The 21,018-nt window shown below is 39.3% G+C and overlaps 1 protein-coding gene across 1 annotated transcript; it reads right to left on the reverse strand.

The window, feature by feature from the left end:
• Window positions 1-16,970: 16,970 nt before the first annotated feature.
• Window positions 16,971-20,541, reverse strand: si:dkey-126h10.1 (vesicular inhibitory amino acid transporter). The gene is made up of 2 exons (XM_035423022.1): window positions 20,284-20,541; window positions 16,971-18,477 (listed from the first exon to the last, which is right to left on the reverse strand). Exons 1-2 carry the CDS (start codon window positions 20,539-20,541, stop codon window positions 17,326-17,328), a joined length of 1,410 nt encoding a protein of 469 aa, XP_035278913.1. The 3' UTR covers window positions 16,971-17,325.
• Between the last annotated feature and the right edge of the window lie 477 nt (window positions 20,542-21,018).

Below are 21,018 nucleotides of genomic sequence, written 5' to 3' on the forward strand. Positions count from 1 at the left end.
CGCCTACAGTACTGACACCTTGGATTCAAAAGCCATGCGAAATGTCAGTCACTTTAAATAAGCATAATCACCTCATACAGTGTGGCTGGTATTAAATATCTAAAAAATGAACCAATACCAAACCATACTAGCTGTTTACATCATGTACTGACAACATTTCCAGCTGATGTGTATCCTTGTCAGGCCAATCAAACCAATTTGTGGCAGTTTATTTTAGCCCCCTATTGCATTATCAAAACATCTTGATTCTACACTGTTTCACATGTAGATATTATAGAGCATTCTTTTTAAAATTTCTGCGATCCATCATTTACCTTTCTCTGGCTATTTACACATATTCTGCATCCAGAGAGAATCAACAGTGCAGTAGCATTGGGTAGTGATCACAGTAGGGGTAGACTATTTATGATAGCTCCATATCTGCAGTAATTTGATTGAGTACTCTTACAGACAATGTCAGACAGTAACATTGTATGAATGATAAGCAGTGAACATCCGTCTATCCGATACCGTAACATTTGTTTTTCAACTGACTTGAATATTACGCCTAAGGCACAACTCGGGGAGTGAGAACAAAAGAAAACATGTCTTGCTAGTTTTTCTTCTGAAATTGACTCAGTTGCCACCATATACTACATTATATTTTGAGCTGAACCAACACATTTGGAATACTTATACCTCCAAGATAGGTCTACTTATACCTTAAGACAGATGTTTTTGTTGTTGTTGTTGTTGACTTGTATCTGTCCAAGCAAACAGTTTAATTGCTGCTCACACATATTGCTTGATGAAATTGTACTTTAGCAGTACAAGAGGCCTTTTGAGTTGGGCCTTTCACTATGTGGCACCCAAGAGTACAAAGCACAAGGCACTGAATGAGTGGGACAGTCACATCAGACCAGTATGCTGCCAGCATCTTTGTCACTGTGCTTGTACGGTTTCTTTGTGAATGTGGCACGGTTGTGAAATCTTTGCAAAAAGCACACAAATAACCTAGTCTGTCTCTTTAAAAAATCAATTTGCATTTTAATTTAGAAAATGGTTCCAAACGGGGATGCAAATTGACGTTAAAAAGTGCTAGCATAAAGAGCCAAAAGTCAAATGAATGATATGCGCATGGTCAGGTCGCGGGTTGCCTGCCGTAAACAGATGCACACAAATTAATGTTCTCATGGGTTCGTACAAGAGTTTTTTTTTTTAAAAAAGACAAGGTACTGCTTAGTAAACAAATTCAGGCACACAGTTACCTGCAGAATGTCACATGACCTTGTAGCATACGTATTTTATGCAGAGTATCAGGAAGTGCTACATTTCCTAGGCAGCCATAAACCTGTTAAACAAGTTTTGTCACCGTTTCTGCATACATTTACTGCGGCAAGTTCAGACAGTGCAGAGGTGGGAAACAGCTATGAAACATGATCAAATGTATTTTAAAAAACAAAATGTACATTGAGTTTTATTCAATAGAACCATTGAGGGAAAACGGTTGGAAACATAGTGATGACATCATAATCTAGCCTAAGAGGAGTGCTCACAATGTAATTTCATCAACAATGTGCTATAGGCTTATACTGAATTACATTCACTGTTACAGGGTTACATGCATTTGTTTGTTATTTTGCTATAGATTATGAGCTAGACACCATAAATGCTCACTGTATTATGGAACCTCAGTGAATATAACATACTTAATTATTATTATTATTATTATTATTATTATTATTATTATTCAGTCAGGACAACTCATATATTTAAATATTTTAATGAATATGCAAAGCAAATATTTGAGCTTGGTGCTGAAAGGATCAGAAAGTCTAGTACATAGAAGCAGATCCAAACAACAGGTGGAAGCTGGGGTGGTGGAGTCTGAGCAGCAATTTGTAGAGCAATTGTCAGTGCAGCAATTGTTTGAGCAGCAGAGCATACAAAGAGGAGGTCTGACTCTTGGTTTAAAAAGGATTCCCCATTAGTGATGTGTGTGCGTGATTGGTTGAGTACGAGAACATGTGGTTGCTGAGGCAGGGCAATGGTTGACAGCAGCAAGGTTCCTAATTGAACTTTCTCTACATCCATTCATCTCCCATTTATTATTATTATTATTATTATGATGATGATGATGATGATGATGATGATGATGATTATGATGATGATGATGATGATTATTATTATTATTATTATTATTATTATTATTATTATTATCATTATTATTATTATTATTATTCTGATGATGATGATGATGATGATGATGATGATTATTACCATTATTATTATTATTATTATGATTATTATGATTATTATTATTATTATTATTATTAATTTTTGCAAGGCTGCCATAGGTATGGCTTACTTGTCTTCACATGATGATCTAACTGCTGAAAGTGTAGCACAATGAATACTGAAGTGTACAGAAGCACTGCTCAAGTTCAAGCAAATGCCTCCAAGCTTATTGGACGGCGCTTCATCCTGCAGCAAGATAATTATTCCAAACACCTGCAAAAGCAACAAGAACTGAAAAAGTCATTCACCTGATCTGAATCCAACTGAACATGTGTTTCATATGCAGAGGAGAAAACCTAAGGTAACTAATCTCTGAAACAAACAAGAGCTGAAGAAGGCTGGCAGAGCAACACCAGAGGCTATGGGTCACAGACTTGCAGTCATTGCATGCAAACTAGGATATTCAACAAAGTACTAAACATGACTACTTTCATTTACATAACATTACTAAGTCCCAAACATTATGGTGCCCTGAAATGAGGTGGAGGCGGGGGTGGGGGTGCTGTCTAAAAAGTGATATAATTTCTACATGGTGAAACCAATGTGTATTTAAAAACCCTTACAAAAATCTGAGACTGCGTACTTTAATCACACAATAAAATTGTGTACTGAGCCAAATCAAGAAAGAAAAATATGCCTTTGTCCCAAACAAAATGGAGCTAATTGTATGTGGCCTGTACTATGTTGGTTTATAATCACTTAAATTTCCACAGGTTTAACTTAGTGTGGATCCATTCCAGCAGAATCAGTCAGCTGCCTCTTTATCCTTACCCTGAAAGCCCATTGTTACTACAGAATACCAATAAAGAGCACTCAACATTTAATGGGGTCTAAATAAATGTAATGCATTTCAATGGTGTAGGAAGCATGAAACCAGGATGAAGCAAAGTTATTTTGCTGTTGTTGACTTCAATATTTGTTGTGCATTTCTTGTGGGTGTTTCGCCATGACTGATTGCTGCTGCTGTACTGAAATTAAAAACATTTTTAAGTTAGCAGCAGTGAAATTGCCAATAATAAGCATTCAAGTGAAAATGATAAATTAATATGAAAAACATTTAAATAAACCTGATCAAAATCCATTGAAGAGGTCCAAGCCAAAAGTACTTTCTCTCTATGTAACACATAGCATGGCATGCACTGGTCAAGAGAAGCACCATTGGGAACAGAAAATATTCAAAGGCCGTGGAATTTACAATTATCCTTCATTTTAGATTTTGCAATACAACTTCTGTTTCACCAGAATCGTTAATATTAAAATGATTGGTGTGTGTTAATAAAATTCGTACACTTTTGTAGTAAAAATAAAATGTATACTTTTGTAGTAGTTAAGTCATTTGTCTATCACTGCCTTTTTAAATGAGTGGTTTTTGTATATGAATTGATGTGGTTGCACAATAGTTTGAACTTCTCTGTGAATGAAGACAGAAGAATGATGGCTCACAAATCTAGACACATGATTTAATGACTGTGCTCCTATAGTACAAAATAAGCAGTCTGTGCTCAGTAGTTTATTTCAATGTTCACATAAATTGAACATCTCGTAGTTCTTTAACATTTTTCATTAAACATGTTCAATTTAACATAAAGGTCATGCGTTCCCTGGTTGTTTCCCATTTTCAAATTAGTCTTATTAATTGTGGCCTGGCCGGGCACTGATATTCTAGAAAGAAAAATCTATTAAATATCAGAAATATATGATTGATTACACTGGAACAGAAAAAAAAAATCCTGGCAAGCCTTCATATAAGTGATGCTACTGTTGTCATAAACTCCTGTGTCAGTACCTAGAGCAATACCTCACCACTGTAAAGGTTCTATGAGGAGTAAAGGATGAAAAAGAAGGAATATCTTAAGGGGTTGCAGTGCAATATAATAGTTAGGGAACTAGAATTGCTAGTGGCTTTGATTTTCAGCTAGGGGAAAACAATAAAATGTCCAATGTTAATTCAACACGTAATTAATAACATTTGATCCCACATTCCACCGTGGGACCAAATGTTATCTGTTTACAGTTGAATTCACACTGGACATTTTAGTGTGTACTTTGATTCTGTTAATATACCCAGCCAAATAAATGGAGTGTACATGTGAACAATGTAATCTGCTTAAGTCACTCTGGATAAAAGTGTCTGCTACAATGTAAAACAACAAAATTGATAACAGAAAGGAATTAGCACAATAAAACCTGTTGCATCCTATGTTACTGTGATCCAAATAGCAATGGTTTTTTGTTGGTTTAATCACTGTAATTAAAGCAGTAAAATGTTTGATTTTATTACTCCCTCCTTCAGATGTAAATTCATTACTGTGAAGAATGATCTATCATGTCTAGAAATAATCTGCTGCCGCAAAACACTAGAAAAACTTTAATTATTAAAAACATAATTACTTCTCAGCAAATGAACCAGCTTTATTACTTTTTGTATGGATTTCTCGACGCTCTGTTCTTATTTCTGGCACAAAGTGAATGATCCGTGTTAAGCATTGGCATTCTAGTGTGCAATAAATCATTACAAATACATTACAAATACTCTCCATTATGAGATGCATACAGCATTGAGCTTGTACTAAGCTTTTTCTATTTTTCCTATTTTGTCTAAGATATTCAAGAAATTCAGGAGAGTAAATGCTGGACTGACTTCCAGGGTACTGTAATGGTTTTCTTCATTAGGAGTCATGCAAGTGCATTACAATGAAAGTTTTAAGGAAGATGCTAATATATGGTCACACTTTAAATGAAATCTCATAAAGACTCTATAAAGCATATAATTACTTCATAAACATGACATAATGGCTTTTGTTAGCTAGACAGGCACTAATCATTCCACCTGTGTACACGGGGATTATGGGAAGGGAGACAGGGACCAGAGAAAGAGTTGAGTCCTGAGCCTAAAAGACAATGTCAGAGAGACTATACAGAATCCATGTATGCTCTTTGATGTTAGGCCACAGTGGACGATGATTAAATATACAATCCAGAGTTGAGCTGGTCTGGACCTGAATCATTCAATACATAGCACGTTATTACACCTAATGCAACTGCAACTACACTATGCAATGTATTTATTCAGCTAAAGCACATTTAGGGAATATTTGTTGTGGACTAATATTATGACTTCATACAGATTCAAGTTTAAGTGTGTCACTGAAAACGAATGAAATCTATCATTCTAGTAAATGTATTGAATGATACTTTACAGATACAAAAGGAAGTTATAATGTTTTGACATCCGTCTTCTTTCACTAACAAACATTGACCATAATGCCTGCATACCATCACAATGTATCATGATGGTGTTCTTTAGAATATCTAAACCATAGATAGAGATTCAACCAGTCAGTTCCTGCTATTACCAGCCATGCCAGTTCCCTTGCTTTTCTCTAGCCGTGGTCTTTTCATATTCCTATTTCTGGAGTAAAAACTCTCAAACCCTCTCAGATTCTCTTTGTTTTGAGGTCAGTGGGTTTCTTGCAGGCTGCTTATCGCCGCATGATCATGTCCATTCCTTTAGCTGCACTCAACCTGAACAAAAGGGGAAAAATCATAAATGGAATACACATGATGGCTAATTGAGTTTGATTATGGAAAAGTGCAGTAGAGCTCCGACTTTGATATTTTTCAAAGAAAATTAGACATTTTTATTAGACTGAATGGTTGGATATAAGATTATATCAATTATGTTGTAGAAAAAAATTAAGATGGGAAATTTCAAGGTTAAGGAGCAATTTATTTAAATGTATTCTCTGGGAGGGGTGAGTTGTGCTATTTTTTGCTGTAACTGTACTTCTTACTTTTTTACCCTTTCAAAGACATAGATATTCTAACAGTTTTCCATTCTGATGCAAGCAAGCAAAATATTTGGGACTGTGATGAAACGAATAGCTACATCATCATCTGTGAAACAATGTTTTTTTTATCAACTTCATATTCTTATTTTTGTGATTTTATTGAACTTTCTCATAAAAGTCACAGGATGATGAACCTGAAGCATTGCTCTAGGCAGTCAAAGAAATAATATTTATTCTCTGCACTCGGAGCTGGGGGTGTCACGCTGAGGAAAGTTGTTGGCTCTAGCTTTATTGATTTCTGTGACAATACAAGCATTGCGCTTCAAGAACTAAGCTTTCATCATACATAATTGATTAAAAGGCATCACTTAGCTGCTGCAGAAATAAATACTGACTGTATAATCAAGGAACGTGAGGGATATAATTGCAGTGGAATTGCCTTGGTGCGATAAGGTTGGGCATAGTCTGCCTTTCTGCTCAAATCACATAGATGCGCATTTCCTAGGAGCCCTCACACATTTCCTGTAGGAACTGTGAATGGTTTAAGGTAGCTTTTGTTGCCTCCCCTAGGAAAATAATGTGTCCTTGAGAGTTCATTGTACCCACAGACCAGCTTGTTCATCGCTCTGTTCGTCCTCTTCCAGTACTTTAGTGTGAAGCTCAGGAGGACAATGTGCTAGTCACTGATTCATTTGGCCGAGGTTCTCATTGAAACAACTTTGGAATCCCTTTGGCACTGCATGTGCCCAGATCTGTGCCTAAATCACAAACATAGACTAGCACCTATACCTGGATCCGGTGATGGGGACTTGAGGCTTCATGAATCCCAGTAGAGGTAGCATATGTGTTATCGAAGATTCACAGATTTAAACCACACATTTGAATCACAGCAGTTTCTACGGAGCAAAGACTTTTAATTGGTTCACATGAGTCACTGACATCACTGACAGCATGGCTGCCACATCTTTATTATGAGGGTTCCGTTGCCTCATTTCCTATTACTACCTGGATTTCTCAACCTGTCACGCCAAATAATACCAGATGTGCTGTTCTAAGTTGCCAATGAGGTGACCCTTCAGAGTGCCCGTCTGAAATTACTGTGCAAACCTACATGTGAATGAACATTGTAGAAAAGATCACAAAAACTGTTTGAAACATAAATGTCTTGCTGTATCTCATTATTTTTCCCCATTCATTTCCTACTCCCTGTGTTAATATGAATTAATTCAGGTTTCTCATTTCCAATTATCTACCTTCAGTCTCACAAGAGCCTTCAAATGCCACTATGATTATGACTCCTGGTTTGTATAAGATAATGTCGTACAGGGAAATATATGATGTATAAAACACACACACGCATGCATGCATGCATGCACACACATGCACACACACATGTACACATAGACACACACACAATAATAATATTTTCTGCCATGTTAAAAAAGGAACATATACATATGCATTTGTTATTTTTGATGACATATTTAATAATAATCATTTTATGGATCTAATAGTCAACCTTATTTTGAAACATATGTGAAAGAAAGCGAATGCCATATTGTGCATATGGGACTGCAATATTTAAAATATTCCTGCCAACTGGCAGGTCATTTTTCTAAGAAGGCACCAATTATTATAAGATTCCTATTTTATAAAAAAAATTAATATAAAATAAAATAAAAACATCCTCTTGCAACATGATGAGCTGTGACAAAATGTCAGCTTGCTTATTGATTAAAAGGTTGGCAAGAGCTTTATATCCCAGAAAGTTGAAATCGCAATCCAATTACATAGGCATTTTAACTCTGCTAATTCCATTTGTGAACATAATTAGTTTGCCAGTGTTCATAACTAGATTACGATAAGGCTACACAGCCATGTTAATAAGATTTCTGCCTATTGCTGCCTTTCTTTATCAGATTGCTACTTCAGCAGATTAAAATATGTTTTCTTGTTATTTCTCAACATGGCAGACCTGACAAATATGATAAAACTAAACCCAGATTTAAAAAGCACTGTTCCTTCCACTGCTTGGCAAGTCATTACTTTATATAAAAAAGGCCACTGTAGAATCGGAAAGGAATTCAAATTTTTATTTTTTTGCAATAGCCCGTTCTGTCAATTCTATTTCCGTTGCAAAAATCAGGGGAGAATTCCTTTCTTAATCTTGGCTTGAAATGCCAACTTGCCTATTCACATATGATTTCATAATCATTAACTAGGCCCACAATTATCTTCACCACAACCAGAATAGAAGCCAAATGAGTACCTGTCACATGAAAGGTGATAATAAAAAGCCCTTTAATGTTATGATTTAAAGTGTCATCTTTTTCCTTTCTCTTGCTCTTTGATTTTTCTCCTCGGGCTAATGAGGAATGGAGACAAAAGGTAAGACAAAAAAAAATCTACTTTTATGTGAATTGTTCCTAAGTAATCCAGATTTGGTAACATTCTTTGTTGTATGTATATTTGCACAAAATGTGATTGAGAATTTTATTTGTGCTGGAAGCGTCCTTTAAATTAAAGCCAGCCTATTGTCAATGTGTAATAACAAAAGAGCTAAATCACAAACAGGAAACTAAATGAAGAAATAGCTATGTTTAGCAGACTCTTTGGCACAAGTACTGTTGGTAGTATTCGCCATAATTTGCTGCATTGTTTGAAAGGAATAAATGATCATATTTCAGGCCACAAGAACACATGTTCAGACTCACTAAAAATGCACCATGTCCAGAGAAGGAAGATGTGAGCAATTATGGACAGTACTATTAATGGGTGATACCAATGCTAGACAGATTTAGATTAAAGTTGTAATCGATTTCATTTGGAAAAAAGTAAAATTATTGAGTAAATTTTAATCCTCCAGGAAGCGACCAAGAAAATTAGGTTTATTCTTTCTCATACTCAGAGGAACAGTGCAATAAACCTCTACAAAACACCAAGGCAGGCAGGTGTAGGTTACAATTCTCTTTGGGACTAGCATTCCAGTGCAACCTACTGAACCATACTTACTGAAGAGTCATGTAAGTGGATATTACCAGGGCCTATTTACAAACTACGGACACATTAACACGCCTCCCATCCCCAACACCACCACAATGGAATTAATCATACTAACTGATTTCTTCCTAATTGGATCCATATGGACTTAAAGCCCCTTTGTTCTGAGCAGGAATTAAAGTTGTTTCATGCTCAGCAATTTGCGATGAGGAAACCGGAGGAACACACTGGAGGCTTACTTCTGGGAGTCTTTGTTTCCACATCACAATGCATTCCTTGTTTATGTTCCACTTTATGCACTGGAAAAACTCTGCAGCCCACACTGCAAAGATACCAAAACATAAGCTTAATATACATATGCATGTGAAAAAAAACAATAATTAAAAAACATTTTAAGGTTCTTCGTTTGCATCAGTCTTCTTTGCGTTTGAAAATACACTTAATACATCACTGGAACCATTACTGCAGTCCCTGTAATTTTCTAGCAGTTGTTTATCTTTAATCTTTGTTTATGCACAATAAGGCTATTGAGTTTCACCATGATAAGAATTTGAATCAGGGCCTCCTCAATAGAGACAATTGTTCCTGTGAACACAGCACAGCATGTTTTCCTACGGCACAAAGGTGACAAACAGTCTAGCCCAATGCAACTATTGTTAGGCTTTAGGTGTCAGCTTCTTATGCCTCTTTTGGGATGTTTGTTCTTTTGTTCCCATCCCTTCATTAACCAGCAAATTGCCCTTTAGTGATGACACAGCACACTGACATACACATTCAGATTGCATGTATTATCCTTGACTTTCATGGCTTGTAAATTCTTAAAGTAAATACCTATCTCCACCCACAATGACCTACGTTTTTAATGCAAACCATTTTAAATGTCCATTTAGATTATACTACTTTAATGGAGTCAATCAATTAATCCAAACAAAGGCTAGAAAAATATACCTTTTGTATAGCAAAAACACCTTCTGGAGTAGGCAAAGGAGTGTACGCATGAAATTCTGCAATGCCTAGCCGCAGAAATAGTTATCAGCTGCAGAAAAACAATTCCCTGGTCCCACTGCGGACAAAAGAAAATCTGACGTGGTAGAGGCATTGCTGATCTCAGTGATTCACCCAAGGAAACTGAATATGCAAATGCCACAGTCAACACAGGCTGAGCCCTAGTGTTTCCCGCGGACTCACAATATCACTTTCAAACCTCACTCAGCAGAATCCCCCTTGAGACCTGGATTTACCCTCATCGCCATCCTAGAGGTAATACTGTGGTTAAGTTCTTTTATGCACCACTTTCATTCCATGCAGTTGATAAGCAGGGATTTTTTGGTTACTGTTATCGTTTGTGGCATAATATACAGTAAAAAAAAACCTTTCAGTTTATACTTTTATGAAGTGCTAAGTAATTACATACGCACTGTCCTCTCTCAGGTTTAGCACTACATAAACAAATAGTGAGCCCAAGAAAAGCAATTTCTTAAGGTGATAAAGCAGCAACTAAACCCTCAAGACCGCTAATGAATCTGTATATAATACACGAGACTGAAGGGCTTAGAAATTCATTAAAGTGAAGCATTACCAGCCCATTAACATGGATGTACACGGCATGTGCATATCAGTCTCAGCTGGTTATGTGCACAGCAAACCCCCTGCAATAAGGCCATCCCCTCCTACACATTCAGAGGATAACTGCAGTGAGGTCACACCGTGGCACCGTCAGGCACTGACTGGCATCCTGATGCAGCGCCAGAGGCATCACACCATATGTCCTTTCCCTCACATTTTGACATCTGCTGCCACCAATATTTCTAATGACAAAATTGGCATGAAATGTGACCGGTCCCAAAAAAAAAAAAAGCAGTGTCCTCTGTTTGGTGTCACCCAAACAACTCGCACTAGATATTCTGCATCGCAGGTTGGCGACCTCAATTTCCCCCTTTAAGTACCGCACGTTTGTCAGCTTTCAAAAACCGGGGTCTCAACCCCTGTCGCGGGCGGCCGCTGAAGGTTGGGTAAGGTCGGGTGCGGGTTGGACGGCGGCGCGGCGAGGCCAGTAGATGGGAGAGATAAGGCGGCGGATCCCTTCTGCCAGCCTGCCCGCCTGCCCGCCTGCCCGGTCCCTTTCATTTCACCGCTAACAGAAAAAGAGAAGAAAAAAAATCCAATACCCGCAGAGTGACTGGCGAACCAAAGGGAGCCGCGCGGGGTTCAGGGCGCGGCTGAAAGACATCCTTTTATAAAGGGCCCCGACAATAAGAAAACAATTGTGTGGGACATCGAGTTGAAGGCTTCTAATGGCCTCATTACGTCTGCAGATTGGAGCGGAATGGAGAGAGATACAGCCGAGATGGGGCGGAATTGAAAACGGCACATCTCTGCTCCTTCTCTTTCTTTTCGGCGGGGACCCCAATCGATACCTTACAACTGGGTTAATGCAGTCTCTTAAAAAACACACTCGCTATTCATTCCCGCAAAAGTGCACATTCAGATAATTGGTTTCAGTGTCTGCATAGAGAGAGAAATGCCTCCATGGGGCCTGGTGCCCTCTGTTGGAATTATTCTAAAGTACAGACCACGCACTGGGGGCCGTCCCTAAATCTTCTTCATCGGACATCAGGCGAGGTCTTGCTACAGAGGCCATAAGGAATGCTGGGTGTTCTCTTCTGGAGAATAAAAGTGAAATGTGAGGAGATGTTCATGAGTTTTTTGCTCTGCCAGTCTATTCAAGCTTTGAGGCTAAATGGACATAGGAGAGAATCTTAGCCCACACGTAGTAGTTGCACACTCTGCAGAACGCCAGCTGTGCCTTTGTGTTATGGCTCTCCTCAGTTGAAAATTGAGAAGTTGAAAAAACATTCATTCCCCCAGACACCACTCAATTTTTAGTTTATTATTTGAGTTTCCTATTATTTTCTCAACAGGATACACTATCTTTTTGAACTCAAAGTAGGTAATTAAGTTTATTACCAGCATGAACAACTTATAAATCAAAGTACACTTTAATTATAATTCATGACAGTTAACATTATACTACAACACACTTGTGAACTGTATCATATGGCAAAATAGCATTGTCATCCAATGTCAGCATTTGTCCAAGCCATGGTCATTCTGCATATATATTTCTACATCAACACTAAGTGTTGTTGTACTGTTTTACAGTCGGTGGAGCTTGGTATCTCAGGAAGTCAAATTTATGTTTCTGCGGGACACTCACTTAGCCATTTGGAATGCACATTAGCATGACAGTGATCATGTTATGACTGTGGGTGGACCGTCTCTGATGGCCCCGTTTCTGCAATGCATTCTGCAATAGCCTTTCTTGGTATTTGCCCTGCCTTGTACGGTGTACTGTTTTCTTAAAAAAACAAATATTACTCTTTTAAAACATTCCCATTGACTGGAACCTCTGAACCCTCAAAATGTTGCTTGTTTCATATGCCATGGGGTTTAACGGTTAATAACGAACCTCTGGTATTGCACAACATTGCATTCCCTGCAACTGATACCTCTGTCTGACACTGTCTGAAAAAAAAAAACATTCATTGTCGTTCAAGCAACAGAGTTTACAATCTGTAGGTGAGTACTGTATTCACACCCAGGATCAATAAAGTCGGATTGCAGAACATCAGTCTCCAGTCTCCGCGATTCACAACCTCTCACCGGCAGGAACAATGAGAAGAGTGTCGTCTCTCTTTCTGACGACGCTCGCTGTTCTAAACAAATTGCTTGGGGTGTCGTGTCTGGGCTGAGCCCGTGCGGCGCTCCGCGCGAACAGACATTTGAGAGAGCTTTCGAAATAAATCGGCCTTCGCCTTGAAGCTTAGACGTGCCACAGCCAAGAAACGTCATGACGTTTCCTGCAGCATCCGCGGCCTCTAATCTCCTCTCGCATGGAGTTTGTAAGGAGCCGGTGGTGGCGGCGCTCTGAATCTTACGCCATCAAATGGAAGTGCGCGCGCGTGGGCTAAGAATGTGGAGGCAGCGTGGAGAGTGAAAATGCAGCTTAAGCGCGGCCATTTCACAATGAAATCAAAGTGCAAACAAACTAATGTGTGTGGATTTGGCCACGTTGGCCCCAGCCAAGCTCTGTAAATCCACGAACATCTGCCAGTGCATTTGTGCTCGTACTGCCCCGAGAAGATACACATTCCAAAGCTTAGATGAATCACCCCTAATTATTCAGAACGAACTCCCCTCTATGATTTACTGCATAAAATAACAGGATGACCTATATGTTTCAAGCTTTAGTTTGTTTTTCTGTTTTTTTTATTTATTTTTTTAACAATATGCAAGTGCCTATGACTGAGTGATCAGAGAAAGCATACTTAAGTATTTAACAGAAAATAATGAATAATACATTTAAATGGAGAAAGTTATTGAAAGACAACAAACAGTTCAGCAGCAAAGCTTACTCAATGCATAGTAATTTACAGATATAGTCATTTACATAGATATTTAAAAATACAATAGTTGGCTCAACCCTATAATATGCACTACTTGTTTGAAGTGAAGATTTATTGAAATGTACTGAAGACAATTCAGTGTTCGGTTGCAAATGGACAATGCTGCCTACTCTACTTTGAATAGTATATTGATTGCTAAAAGTAGCCTCTGAGACAGAGAGATAAGTATGCATTCCAAGCACACAATAAAACCTGTAAAATCTGAATGTGATGCTCACACAATTTATATATTTTTTGTCAAAAATCAATGATGCCACTAAATGTTTAATTCATGTTTATTTCATGGATTTTATTTTATTTTTATTGTAAATTGATTTGTGGCTATGACCAAAACTCATGATTGCAAAACTGATTTTCCAAATGAGGGGAGAGAGATAGCTTATCTTCCAGTGATGACTCAGCAATAATGAAAGAATTGTCGGTTGTCTGCGGCAAAGAGTTGTGGATCTTTCTCTTCCATCAGTTTTAAAAACATGGGAAAAACTGTAATTGCAGGCTGAAGTCACTGAAATGTGAAAATGAATAATGCTGAATTTTTTTCTCGACAAAAAAATAATGGTAAAATGCTTTTAATAGTATCTTGGCCATAGAGGCTAGATGCCAAGGATGTGAATGGAAGCTAGTGGAATATTGATATAAATTCGCAATAAACGGCTGTGGCTGCTTTCTTCAGGGAAAATGTATTTGGTGCTACATAATTGCATATAGCCATACACTTGAGCCCAACCTCACTTTTTCTGTCTCTGTCAAAGGTAACATATAGACTAACTGATATTTTGGCTCAAATACTCAATAGTAACATAATGATAATGACACGTTTCAAAATTTCATTTTCAGTGATCAACATGACAACTTCAGGTGCAAGGTGATTACAAGAGAAAACCAAAAATATGAATAAAAGGAGGCTCTGTGTTGTGCCAGGAATAACTAATCACTGCAGCACAGACATGTGCACACCACTTACGTTCCTTATCATTGTCTCCCGAGTTTAACTGTGTGTATTAATGAGCCTTATCAGCCTCTATCTGAGCTTTGCTCTTGGGAAAGGGCTCGCCCATGCCGGTCTCATCATCGTATCAGACTATCCTCTTCTTCTTTAAATGAATCAAATGATTGATAGAGTCGGACAGAAATTGAGATAAATGCGCGAGGAGGTTATGTGTGGGAGCTGGAGAACGGATGAAGCAAGTGCGTTGTCATGAAGGAACGTGAAGGAGATTGCCAAGGAGTTACAGCTGCAGCAGAACCTCATGCGTGTGCTGGTGATCGGTGCAAAGTCTACTAAGCTTGAGCTGAATTTAAGCTTGTGTGGATTGTGTAGTACCTATAGCTTGTTAATAAAGCATACGCATATTTTGTGAAGTGATTTTATGTCATGTTTATATATATATATATATATATATATATATAAGTGTGTGTCTGTTAGTTTATATGGAATATCTGTTTAGACATACTCTGAATGTTATTTATATGCAAAATATGCAACATTAGATTCTTGATTTTGTAAACCAGGCAATATTTTTTTTATTATTTAGAGAAATTCTAAGGGGAAATGTCATTTACGGTATTAAAAAAATCTTCAAAAATGTCAGCCTGAACATAACTGTGCAATAATCTTTTATAAAAAAATTATAACCCCACAACTAACTGTGCAATAATAACACACCAGCATTAAGCAAAATATTACAACTCATTGTTTTATGTGTATTAAACTTTAAAAGGCTTAACATATATGGGCAAGGTTTGATAATCCAATGAGAGAACTCAGAAAGCTTAGAACTAATCAACACATATTCATTGAAAAGAGATTATTCTTGAAAAAATTAAAACTATCAGCATTGCCAAAAAGAATATATTTGGGAGACATTTGCTAAGAATCAGCTTCCCAAACACAGCCAGTCATTTACAATCATAATGAGGCACCCAAGAAAAATCAGGGAAAATAAAGACTGTGTTCTAAAAAAAAATCCCTCCGACGTTTATAATGTTAAAGGTTTGAAAACCAATGAGCAAGTATCACATTAAACCGAGCAGCACTCAAAAACTAAACAGAAGGTTAAGGGCGGGAAAAGTTTGGGAATTAGACGTAAGTGTGATGCCAAACTAAAAAATTACAGCTCCCATAGTGAGAGATTATCCCTATGTGCTTTCTACAATCAAGAATCACTATAAAATGAAGGTTATGTCAAACAAAGCAAAGCTTTGCCTGCATGAGTCATACTTACCAGGGGCTTTGCAGAGTTTCACGGAGGAAATGGAGACCCTTTAGGGGAGTTCTGAGACTTGACTCCTAATGTATTTGGCAGCTCAGTGTTGTGGCGCTTGGATATCTACAGTAAGTGTGCTCTCTGGGGGTCTGCAGGAATCTAAGCGTGTCTGCCAAAAAACGCTCCTTCGAGAGAGGAACCAAGATGGAACACGTCTGCTGTGACTGGAGAAGCTGCCTTGTTACCGCAAGAGCGGCTTTGTCCGGCTTTGCTCGGCTTCGCTGTTGGCCTTCCTCGAAGTTTGTGTTTTCTGTTTCCAGCGCCGCGCTGACAAGCTCATTAAATCAGATGCCACAGCTGTTCTGTCTTTTGACGGAGTTAACTGACAGGATAAATCAGTGTCTTTGGACCCCAGTCCCATAATTGAGCCAAGAAAGACATGCTGTTGACCCCAAGGATAACAAAAGCATCGCAAAGCTAAGGATATACGCAGAACACTCTGAAATCAAGTTGTAACAACGCCTGCATGTGGTGCATTTACAGCGATAATATCGCATATTAACTTATTGAATGTGTTTGCTAACTCAAGAATGTAACGCAAAATTCCAGAGAGATTCCCCTCTTCACCTTCAGCCTCATGTCATTCTGTGTCGTAGCAGTGTGGAATGATGCTAGAATATGATGCTTCATTTTTAACTGAATTATTATGTTCGATGGAAGGTGTAAGACGGATTTCTTATGGCTGATTTTGCCTTCTGAGGAAATACAAACTGTTGAAGAGCTCAGCATTTTTTTCATCCGCTTGGATTTAAGAATGCAAGCAGTAATTTCCCAATCAAGATACATCTTTAGAGCATAATTATGCTCCTAATTCATAAACAATTGTGTACTCAGAAATGCCAAGTAAAGACAAATGGTGTATTTAAATCTGTACAATTATGCCATTTGGCTGTACTCAACAGATCCACAAATCAATAACAAAGCTTTGACTGCATCTTTTATGATTATGTCCTTCTTTTTTAAAACTCTATGTCACAAAAAGCATTTTATTCTGAATTATTCCATTGAATTTTTACATCTGGCTCAAATTTCACATTCAGCATCAAATCAAAATGGCTGACACCAAGCAATATCATTATAATTTACTCAAGAACAGTGTGAGAGAAATAAATGTGTAATTATACAGCATGTGTTTTTCATTATTGCAAAACATGTTTTCTTTGGTTTCTTGCCCGAATAAGCTATAGATATATGCAAAGCTCAGGCGAAAAGGATGACTTTACCATGATAATGAAGAGAAAAAACATCTGTTCAAAATCGGCTGTGCATCATCTCCCTCAATCAAGTATTTCTTCCATATGTTTCTTCTGTTTCTTTATGACAACCTCATTATTTTAAGCATTGCAATTACGCAATGTCAAACATTTGTTCGTTTCCATACTTCTTTTAATGTTTCATGTCAAACCGTAATGTTCAAGCACTTCTAAAGTTTCCTTCCTACATGAATTATTTGTATCTAGCCATTAACCTTTTGGCTATTCTCAGGAAAACATTTATGCACAAAATTTACATAGAGTAGAGTGTTTATCTGCCTCCAAAGGCCTTGCTCATTCCTTTGACAGAGCAAATGACACCAGACAAGCTACATAAGGACCCTAGAACTAAGATCACAAAGTCAAGGGCCTTGAACTTGGCGTCCATTTTCCTCCACTTGAGTTGTAGGTGGAAGAGTGACGGCAGGAGTAAGGTCATGGCGGCCCCCGTCATGCTCCCAGTCAAACCCATGAGCAGGGAGAAGTGGGGCATGTACATGGCGGCGAGGAAGGTGAGCAGGAGGAGGCCGGCCCGTAGGACCAACGCGCCCTCCCGCGCCTCGATCCACGCCGCCCCGCACTGCCCCACGCAGCCCTGCAGCACCTCGGCGGCCGCGTAGAACGGCAGGGGGTAGGAGAGCAGCGCCTTGGCCAGCAGGAAGAGGTTGACCGCCACGCGGAGGGTCGGGGGCAGGTTGTCGGTGATCACCTCTTTGGTCTCCTCGCCCCAGGTGAGGAAGGCCAGCAGGGAGAAGGCGGTCTTGAAGACGCAGGCCAGGGCGTGCGTCCAGGTCACCATGCCCGCGAAGCCGGCCCTGTCGGCCATGCTGCCCTCCAGGGTGGGGAGGAAGATCTGAGAGGTGTAGCTGAAGATGATCACCCCCACGGACACCAGGAGCTTCTCGAAATCCACTGGGAGCGGCGTCCTCCTCCAGGACCAGCGCTGGGCCTGGGTCAGGCAGTACACGATGACGATGGCGGTGATGAGGAACTGGGCCACGGAGCAGAGGAGGCTGAGCCGGGACACCACCCGCAGGTCCCGGATCAGCATGCAGGGCACCAGGGTCAGGAAGGTGGCCACCGACCAAGCCGTGGAGGACAGCGGGATGAAGGGGAAGCTGTGGCAGGCGAGGTTGCTGCTGACGACCAGGTACAAGACACAGGTCATCATCAGCTCAACCACCTGGGCTGCGTTGACGATCTTCCCGCCCAGGCGGGGACACAGGTGGGCGCAGCAGGCGTTAGCGATGTCCTCATAGGTGTTCCTGACCCGGACCTGGGTCCCGTCTTCGCTGTCCTCGTACAGGCAGGCGATCAGGATCTTTCCCGTGTAGCTGCAGAGGACCGCGGCCAGGACAAGGAGGAGCAAGCCCAGGTACCCGCTCTGCAGGAGGGCGTAGGGCAGACCCAGGACAAAGATACCCTGAAGGGGGGGAATGAAGAACCAGCAGAGTTCTGTGAGCAAAAAGAGAATCTTCCAGCAAACTGCTGGTGCTTATGTAGGAGCTTGCAAGTGAACAACATTATTTTGAAACCTTAGCTGCTAGAAAATTATACACGTGAGTATGTCTTAAGACAATCTCTATATCACCAAGAACAAATTTCTTTCTTTAATTATTTTATACTGGCAACAATAGAAAAGACAACAATAGAAAAATGCTTTGAAACTATTATTGTGGCTCCAAAAGTGTGGGTGTTGTTTGTGTTGCCAAACAAATGTTACAAGACACTATTTTTTAAGTCAAGTGCTGTGTGACAGACTAACATTGGTACATACAACTCGTAAAATTCATATAACAGAGATGATTTAAGGCTATTCATTTTTATTTTCACTTTCTCAAACAGATTGGTTTGCTACTATCGTCATACATTATTGATTATATTTATTATGGTAAATACTGGAAAATAAGCATATTGCTGCACACCATGTTAAATGCAGTTTTATTTGTTTTCAACACCAAATGGTTGAAAGGTTTTCGTTTTATGACAGTAAATTTGCCCTCTTTACTAGGGATTACAATGATCAGTGTCATACTTATAAATATTTGATGTCTCATTTCGTCAAACAGGACCTAAAGTTTGTTTGGAATAGCATCAAATGTGAATACACCTCAGAGAAAATGCATTGCCATGTATTAAGGAAACATTCTGAATGCACAAGAAGTATGGAGCAAACCTCATTAATGCTCTAAATAAATTGCATTCTGGGTAATATGCTTACAGTCTAGGTCCAGTGATGCAATTAAATGAATATTCACTACTCATAAAATACAGAAAAATACATATATCCTGTTCTAACAGGGCAATACTTAATCTGCATTTCAAAAAGGGGGCATTTTGGAAGCCTTGCAACTCTTAATTTGGCGGCAGTTCATTTGGCACCAGTATACATTTTTATTTCAACAGGGCATGCACTAAAGGCTGACTTAATGCTGACTTATCAGTTATGGCTCTACACTTTGATGGCTGATCTCTTATATCGATTAACATCTCATTGAGTAGCCTGGACCTCATTTACCTCCCTGGAAACATCAGTGTGTAAATGCAATCCAGGGGAAACACGGTGATGCATTTTCCTAATAACACATGGGTGGATGAAGAGGACAACTGGCAATTAGTGTTGTAAGAGCACTTCGTGTTGTGAACCCAGTGTCAAAATAAAGAGCATGCTATTAAAAGACTGCAAAGTACCATTCAATTAAGCTTTTGGATTAACTGCAAACATTTACAAATTAAGTATTTATATATGCAGATTTCCTATACTAAAATACCGGTTGTATGATGCTGAACATATCATTTATTTACTTTTGGTTTATTCATATATTGACTTGGATGACTAGGCTGGTGAGGGATTTTCCAACCAGCCAACCAGTGGCTTTTTTGTTGTTGTCTATAGCCACTGCAAAACAGATAGAATCTGTTAACAGAAATCACCTGGCAACATTAAGCTTGGAACACACACACACACACACACACACACACACACACGCACATGCACATGCACATACACACAGCAGAAGTGCTAATTCACGTGGCAACAACAGTGCTGTACTGTCATCATTCAAAGAATAAGTAAAATAATCAGTCAGATTTGAATGGTTGCACATAATAAACATTTCATTAAAAAAATGAAAGTTCAGCCTGTTCTGTACAATGACATACACCCACATGCATTTCCGTGTCGTCACTATCCTATGTTGCTACGGAGGTTTAAGCAGCCTCTGGTTACCTGGATGGCATTGGTGACGTTCCAAGCTGCCTCCCAGGTGGTAATTTTGGGGCTGGCAATCTGTTGGGCAGCCCCAGTCTTTCTGCAGGGGGAGCCCCGTTCCTCTTCCCCCAGGTCCTCTCCCTCTTCCCCATACGTTCTGCTCAGCTCATCCTGCTGTGCAAACTCCAGGATTTCCTCGTCTCCCCCGTGGCCAAAACTGTAGTTTCTCAGCACCTCCGCTTGGGTCCCCAACCACCTCAGCCACAGACACGACATTTTGGGAGTTCTCCGCTTTAAGTGCTCTTCTGCTGAGTTCCCTTGCACTATGGTGGCCAGACCCAGTACTCTGGCTAACTGAAGATAAGCGGAATGCTGGTGATTTAACTCACATCACAAACTCAGATTAATAAGGCTCCCAGTGTCAATCCAGGGGTGGCGAGTGTACAGAGCGAACAAGGTCCATTGCACTCAACACACATCTGAAAAATTTAATTGCCTGTTTATGACATTTGGATCACCTTGCATGGGCACAACAGGTGATTGACAGCTTGCAGAGCAGCTATTGGCTAAAATCACATCATTACAGTTATATACAGTATGAACTCAGGCATAATTTGCGATAACAACATTCTAACAAAATTCCCCAGTTGTAATTGGGCCCAATTTAGTTTTCGTTTTTGAAAGCAAACTACTTTCTGGTCACTTTTTTATTACAGATCAAAATAGTTTGGTGATTTTCAAAAACTGCGCTGA

The sequence above is a fragment of the Anguilla anguilla genome, chromosome 6, assembly GCF_013347855.1.
Source record: "Anguilla anguilla isolate fAngAng1 chromosome 6, fAngAng1.pri, whole genome shotgun sequence".
Classification (NCBI taxonomy): domain Eukaryota; kingdom Metazoa; phylum Chordata; class Actinopteri; order Anguilliformes; family Anguillidae; genus Anguilla; species Anguilla anguilla.